The sequence below is a fragment of the Gekko japonicus genome, unplaced genomic scaffold, assembly GCF_001447785.1.
Source record: "Gekko japonicus isolate JY-2015 unplaced genomic scaffold, Gekko_japonicus_V1.1 scaffold3129, whole genome shotgun sequence".
Lineage (NCBI taxonomy): Eukaryota > Metazoa > Chordata > Lepidosauria > Squamata > Gekkonidae > Gekko > Gekko japonicus.
The window spans coordinates 128350-136064 of NW_015162046.1; the positions used below are offsets into that span (position 1 = coordinate 128350).

At 52.8% G+C, this 7715-nt stretch overlaps 1 protein-coding gene across 1 annotated transcript in view; it reads right to left on the minus strand.

Annotated features, from left to right (window-relative positions):
- The window catches only part of IGFBP1 (insulin like growth factor binding protein 1), a 10108-nt gene extending 5174 nt beyond the window's left edge, over positions 1–4934 (minus strand). The window contains exons 1-2 of the mRNA XM_015405597.1: positions 4534–4934; positions 893–1071 (exon numbers count right to left, since the gene is read on the minus strand). Coding sequence (XP_015261083.1) covers positions 893–1071; positions 4534–4876 — 522 coding nt within the window. The 5' untranslated portion in view covers positions 4877–4934. The remainder of the gene's footprint in view (positions 1–892; positions 1072–4533) is intronic.
- Positions 4935–7715: the final 2781 nt, after the last annotated feature.

Genomic DNA, 7715 nt, shown 5'->3' on the forward strand with positions numbered 1-7715 from the left:
CGGGTTGAAATAAAATCAAAAGAGTTTTTGGTTAAAAATTAAGAAGAACTTTCTGACAATTAGAGCTGTTCCTCAGTGGAACAGGCTGCCTTGGGAAGTGGTGGGCTCTCCTTCTTTGGAGGTCTTCAAACAGAGGCTAGATGGCCATCTGACAGCAACGCTGATTCTGTGAATTTAGGCAGATCACGAGAAGGGAGGGCAGGAAGGGTTGCCTCAGTAGTTAGTCCTTGTGGCCCTTTCTGACACCCCCAGGGAAATGCTGATCGCCACTTTGGGGTCAGGAGGCAGTTTTTCTCCAGGCCAGTTTGGCTGGAGATCCTGGAGGGTTTTTGCCATCTTCTGAGCACGGAGGAGGTAGTTGTGCATTTCCTGCATTGTGCAGGGGGTTGGACTAGATGACCCTGGAGGTCCCAACTCTATGATTCTATGATTCTACTACTACCACCAACAGCAGCAGCAGCAACACTACTACTAGTAGTACGGGTAGTAGTAATAGAGTTAGTAGTAGTGCCATTTCTACAACTTTTTGGCTTCTCTGTGGGTGATGAAAGCTACCAAATCCAGATCAAGGTTGTTGGGGTCCTCTTCATACTTGAAGGACTCCCTCAGTATGCAGAAAAAATATGACTTTATAATTTATCCCAAAGGAAGAAGCGGGGGAAAGACGGTCCATTGACTTAAAATTGCTCCAGAAGGGACAAAATATGTCGGACAGCTGAATGCCACTGGAGTACTCATAGAAGGCTGGAGGGGGGGGAGAGATTTGGAGGGGATGGGATGGGGTGGGGTGGAATTTGCAAACAGTACCTACTGCCCCAGTTTCACCCGTTAAAGCTTTGTGATGTATCTATGCCAATAGAAAGCCAATGGAAATGGAGACTGGGGGACTCACCTGCTCCTTCCACCTCCTCAGTTCAGACAGCCTCTTGGCCTTCATGCTTTCGTAGGCACTGATGGCGTTCCACGGGACCGACTTGTCCTGGCCAACGGGAAACATCAGCTGGTAGTTGAACAGTTGGTCAGCTGTTAGTTCAGAGCGTTGGGTGGGCACGTCCTCTGGTTCTACAGAGTCTAAAGGGGAACAAAGGACACAGTTCAGCGAGGTCTCGCCCAGGAGAAAGGTCTCGCCCATTTATCCCCCAAGACCTTTTCATCAGAGACCAAGAGGACAAAGTTCTGAAGCTAGAACAGACAAAATGGCGGCTGGGGAGCAGAGCTGCGGAACCTCCCGGAAGCTCCAGGAAAGAACCACTGAGGAGTCACCACAAGAGGAGCCATTCCTCCCACCAGTGGAAAAGAAGCCTTTCCTGGGAGAGCTCTGAGGAGACTGTTGTGTCAAGGAAGTAGTAGGGTTGCCAATCTCCAGGTGGGGCCTGAAGCTCTCCCAGAATGACATCTGATCGCCAGAACCACAGAGACCAGTTCTCCTGGAGAAAAAATGGCTTCCTCGGAGGGTGGGCTCTATGGCACTGTACCTTCCTGATGTCCCCCTACTCCCAAACCTCCAGGAACTTCCCATCCCAGAGTTGGCAACCCTGGAGGGGGTGGGGTTGTACTCAGAATTCAACTTCTTACATTTCTTCCATATTAAAAAAAACCCACACAAGTTTCCAGTCCATATAGCTGTCCAATGTGTGGGAAACACCTCAAAAGCCACAGAAGTGGTCAGAAAGGAGGAGCTTTTAGAGATGCCACCCTCCAGGTGGGACCTGGGGATCCCCCTGGATTACAGCTCATCTCCAGACTACAGAGATCAGCTCCCCTGGAGGAAACAGATTCATTGGAGGGTGGGCACCATGGTTTTGTACCCCACTGAGGTCCCTGTCCTCCCCAGGCTCCACCCCCAAATCTCCAGGAGTTTCCCAGCCTGGATCTGGCAACTCTGTGGCCCCTCCATCTCCTGCCAGAGAAGAAGAAGAAGAAGAAGAAGAAGAAGAAGAAGAAGAAGAAGAAGAAGAAGAAGAAGAAGAAGAAGAAGAAGAAGAAGAAGAAGAAGAAGAAGAAGAAGAAGAGATGTATTTAATCCCCCCCCCTTCACTACCCAAAGGAGTCTCAGAGCATCTTACAAACTCCTTTCCCTCCCCCTCCCCACAACAGGCACCCTGCGAGGTAGGCAAGGCTGAGAGAGCTCTGGCAGAAACTGCTCTTTTTCAAGAACAGCTCTTATCAGAACTATGGCTTGCCCAAGGTCATCCAGCTGGTGCAAGTGGAGGAGTGGGGAAGCAAACCCGGTTCTCCCAGATTAGAGTCCGCGCACTTAACCACTACACCAAACTGGTGGGGCCGAGATAGCTCTTTTAAGGACTGCTCTTGAGAGAACGGCTCTGAGAGAACTTGTAACTGACCCAAGGTCACACCAGCAGCTCCATGTGGAGGAGTGGGGAATCAAACCCAGTTCTCCCAGATTAGCATCTGCGCACTTAACCACGACACCAAACAGGGAGTACCTGGCCACCCTACTTCAGTTACCTGAAACAGCTCCCTTTCCCTGTCCACAAGGATTAACAAGAGCAAAAGAAATGGTCAGAAATAACAACACATCGCAGAATCCATAACGCTCAACAAGATGGTCCACCCACAAACATAATATTTCTACGTTTCAAAACTTATCTTTCCTAGTCACAGAATTTAGGTTACGTCGGTGCAAACTCCTGTGCACAGGCAGCAATAAAGGCCGCAGGGTTTATTAAAAGGTATCTACCAAGTAGTAGTCGCTTCAAAGAAATCCGAATGACACAGAAGAGCCCAGAGGCCCTTTCTAAGTGAAACTTGACCGAGAGCTTCCAAATACTGCCACACCAACCACACCTCTTGACCAACGCTCCCTCTAAGCTGTGGAGTCTTGTGGGCAAAAATTCCACTTTGTGAGCTACTGGCATTAAAGTTGTGAGCGAGCCATTTGGCTGCTGCATAGATCAGTTTGCTCTGGGGCCAGCCTTCCAGAGCTGAGACAAAAATGTGCAAGCTGAAGGCTAAAAAACTGTGCGCTAGCTCACACTAGCTCAGCTTAGCGGGAACACTGCTCTTGACCCATTCCCCCTTTTTTTACCGGGCCTGCCTCCCCTATGCCCAGAGATAATCATTCCCAAAACCAGCTGGCATGAATGGAGGAGGATGTAGGTCAAGGATGTACAAGAAACAGAGATCCACATTGACCCCACGTTTCACTGCGGCCTGAAAGCGTGTGACTGACTGTGGAAGGGATGGAACTCACTGCCTTTCACAGTAATCATTCCCAAACCCAGCTGGCGTGAATGGAGGAGGATGTAGCACCCACGCCGTAGGTCAAGGATGTACAAGAAACAGAGATCCACATTGACCCCACGTTTCACTGCGGCCTGAAAGCGTGTGACTGACTGTGGAAGGGATGGAACTCACTGCCTTTCACATCAGTGTGACGCCCAAAAAGATTGGACGAGGAGTAAAGAGCCCAAGCAAGCGGCGTTCCTTAAGGGCTCCCGGAACTCCACGTGATGTGAGCCACTGTGGCTTTATGCTTTCTCAGCTTTATGCCGGACAACTAAGAGACATCACCAAACAATGTGGGAGAACGAGAGACAGAAAGCAAACTAGCCACAGCTTTAGAAAATGTGTCCAACTTACGGGCAGCGTGTGCCCAAGAGCGGAGAGCATCTCGGCTGACATCAGTCCCTTGAGTGCCATACGATCCCCCCACAGTAGGGTTGCTACTTTAAAAACAAACATGCCCCTTTTCAGAGCCAGCCTGACGTGCAGAAACGAAGAGGCTGCAGACGTACAGTATGCAGATTCAGAGATGTCCCAAAAGCAGGCCAGTCTCTTCTTGTTTCGTTTTAAAAAAAGCAGCCTCCGGCATTTTAATTTCCTTACACCTCTGCCGTGACTTTCACATGCAAATCCTATTCTGTTCAGCTGCAAAGAAGGCAGCATTTTACTGGGGAGATATCCCTGTGTTAAGGGGGGTGCCTTCTTCGGAGCCGGCTGGTTAGTCTGACAAGCACAGCAGCTCTCGAAGGTCTCCCCCCGATGTCTGTCCCAGCCAACGCTCCCTCTAAGTGGTGGAGTCCTGTGAGCAAAAATTCTACGTTGTGAGCTCCTGGCATTCAAGTTGTGAGCGAGCAATTTGGCTACTGCCTAAATTAGTCTGCATCCTTCCTGAGCGGAGACAAAAATGTGTGAGCCGGAGGCTAAAAAAACTGTGAGCTAGCTCACACTAACTCAGCTTAGAAGGAACACTGGTCCCAACCCAACAACCTTGCAGCCCTCAGAGACCAAACCTGCTAATTTCTGCATGGGTGCACTGCACACACACACACACACACACAAACACAAACACACTATGCTTCCTGAAAAGGAATGTTGTCACCTCTGCTCATCAAGCTCAGCCTTGTGACAGCCCAATAACCTCCCGAGCTGTTCAAAATCTGAGCCTCCCCTGTGGCATTCCACCACGCCCACTGTGAGAGACCAGCTCCTGTGGCAGATCTCGAACTCGTATCCCCGCAGGCGAGGGCCCTGGGAAGGACACATCACAAACCACGGCACTGGAATTACCTGTCGCTTCCGTCGTGTCGGCGGCGCTGAGGCAAGTGCCCTGCCCGTGGAGGAGGGCGTGGAGCGGCTTGGCCTCCCCGGGGCGCACCCGGCAGCGGAGTCCTTGACCACACTGCGCCGTGTACACGCCACAGGCCTCCCCTTGCTGGAGTGCGCAGGTGTGGCAGCAGCCGCAGCCCGGCTGGCGGGCCGGCTGGGGGCAGCCGGCCGGCACCGGCGGGCACAGTGCAAGCTTCTCCTCGGTGCAGGGGGCACAGTGGATGGCGTGGAGAGCGGCGCCAAGGTGGACGCTGGGGCAGAGGAGGAAGAGGAGCACCTCACAGTACAGGCCTGGAGACCGCATGGCGAAGAAGGACACCCCCCCAAGAGCCGGCTGAGCTTCGAGAGGGAGCACGGGGCTGTTGACTCACGTTCGGCATGCCCTGTGTTTCCAAACATGGCCCATTTATACAGTCCCTCGCCAGTCCATTAATCTTTAACCCCCACCCCCCCGAGTTAACTATTATCTGAGCAGGAGGGGCAGAGAAGCGTCATTTCATTGGCAGTCCACGTCCCTCCCTCCCCAGCTCAACCCCCCTTTTGTAATGATGAAATACATACATCACTCTCCCATTCTCTCTTAACCTTTTGACTGTGTGTCTCGAGGAAGAGGGAGGGGTTTCCCCCCCCTGAAAAGGCCTTCCTCTCTGGATGTTCCATAAAAAAATAATAATGTTTCATTGAGAAAAGGGAGGGGGGGCAGGGAACCCTTTCGGAAACCTCGGGAGCTGACTCCATCCTTCGGAAGGCGAGAAGTGCCCCCCCTCCTCCGGTTGTTGTTGTGGTTTTGTGTTTGTTTTTTTTGTTTAAAAGTTTTGTGTGTGTGTCATGTGTCATGTGGCGGGAGGTTATGGGGACAATGACATGCCAGGAGCGAGGCCCCCAGAGGGTAATCAAAGGCCCTCAGATCCCGTAATTCCTGGACACAGCACGTAGGAGCCTAAAGTCAACACTCGACTTGAAAGGATTGTTCGGGGATGGTTTCCGGTGGATGTACTTGTGCGAAAGCACAGCTCCAACGGCGAGCCCCCCCCCCCGAGGGCGCCGGGGAGGGACCAGGGTCAGGCACCCAACTCCCAAGGAAGGAAGGCCACCTTCTCACAGCCGCCCCTCCTCCCCACCGTCGTTGAGGGATGCCGGCCTCCAGGCGGGCCCTGGGGATCCCCCGGAATGACGGCTCATCTCCAGACTACAGAGATCAGTCGCCCTGGAGAAAATGAAGACTTTGGAGGGGGGAATTGCATGGCACTGTACCCCGCTGAGGTCCCCGTCCTCCTCAGGTTCCACCTCCAAATCTCCAGGAGTCCCCCAGGGTTCCTGGTGCAGGGGACACCCTTCGGAAACCACCCCTGTTCAATGTTCCCTCTAAGGTATGGAGTCTTGTGAGCAAAAATTCTACTTTGTGAGCTACTAGCATTAAAGTTGTGAGCGAGCAATTTAGCTGCTGCATAAATCAGTTTGCTCTGGAGCCCTCCTTCCTGAGCGAAGACAAAAATGTGTGGGCCAGAGGCTAAAAAACTGTGAGTTGGCTCACACTAACTCAGCTTAGAGGGAACACTGCCCCTGTTCCCACTTACTCAGGAGGGAGACCCAGGGAAGTCCTTCTGAGGACACACGCTCAAGTTCCGGCTGAGGCGAGGCCCTCTCAGGAGAGAAACTGCCTTTCGGTACAGGACCCAGCTGATACTTCGAAAAGAAGCGGACACTTCGAAAAGAAATATTTGATAGCATTAATATAGCAGACCATCTGGGCAATATTAACAAGAAAGACACCAGGGCCCCGGTCACGTGGGCCAGATAATGCGGGGGGGGGCGTGGCTGTTTGCCCCGGAGCAAAATAAAGCGTGGCAGCCCGATCACACGGTCCCCCGAGTCTCTGCGCTTCGGCTGTTAGCTGGCGATCACACGGCGATGCTGGAGCATGGCAAAGGAGTGGCAAAGGGGGGAGCGTTTCGCGTTTGTGTGCATGTGCAGTTCCGCGGAGCAGCACTGCTTTCAGTTATGGGTTTGTGCACATGCACTTACGAAAGACATCCGGTTTGCGACGGGCCGTGGACGGGCGCTGGATGCCACGGGATACTAGTGCTCCCGCGATCGGACCCCCGCCCCGTGTTTTCCAGATACTAGTGCACTTTCTGCGGTACTTTTTTACTGCGCATCTTCGGCGGGACGCCACAGGTTGGCCACGGGTGCGCTACACTTCCCAGATGTTGTGGTGTGATCGCGCCCCGAAAATCCACCTGACGTTCGTGCCTTTAGCGCTGCAAATCCTCCGTGTGACCGGGGCCCAGGAAATGTTTTGCAAAATCAGTCCTGGCTATTCACTTTTCACAGTTTCCCCCCCTCTTCCATCCAATGAGCTCCTGGTGACTTGCCTGCTTCTTGCCTCCGTAGAACGTAAGGGTGTAAGAGAAGCCAATGTTGGGTCAGGCCAATGGCCCATCCGGTCCAACACTCTGTCACACAGTGGCCAAAAATACCAGTTGCCATCAGGAGGTCCAGCAGTGGGACCAGGACACCAGAAGCCCTCCCACTGTTGCCCCCCCCAAGCACCAAGAATACAGAGCATCCCTTGCCCCAGAGTCCTCTCTATACCTTGTGGCTCATAGCCACTGATGGACCTCTGCTCTTCTGTTTTTTCCCCTTACAACAACGTTGTGAGGTAGGTTAAGCGGAAAGAGAGAATGACTGGATCAACGTCATCCCATGTGCTTCACGAGACAGCAGGGATTCCAGCCCAGGTCTTCTGCAGGGCCGGCCCCAGCTTATTTTGCACACTAGGCGAGGATCCCTTCTGGTGCCCCCCCCCCCGTGCGCCCACCAATTTTCAAAATAAATGCATTTTAGGAAGAATGAAAAACACAAATAATCAAGAAACTTCCAGAGTACGGGGCCGGGTTCAGTTTGGCACCCCTAAGGGCCGTCCCGCTCTAGGCGATCGCCTAGTTCGCCTAGTGAGTGAGCCGGCCCTGGTCTTCTGGGTCCCAACCCAGCGCTCTAACCACTGCGCCACCCTGACTCTTAAAAGCCGGACCATTGCCTTTGCAGGGTTTTCTCTTCAAGCACTTAGAGTGCTACATGTGAGATAGGTAAAGGGATGAAAGCAGGGTCCCTCGGAGTTTTAAAGTACTCAGACTGCATTC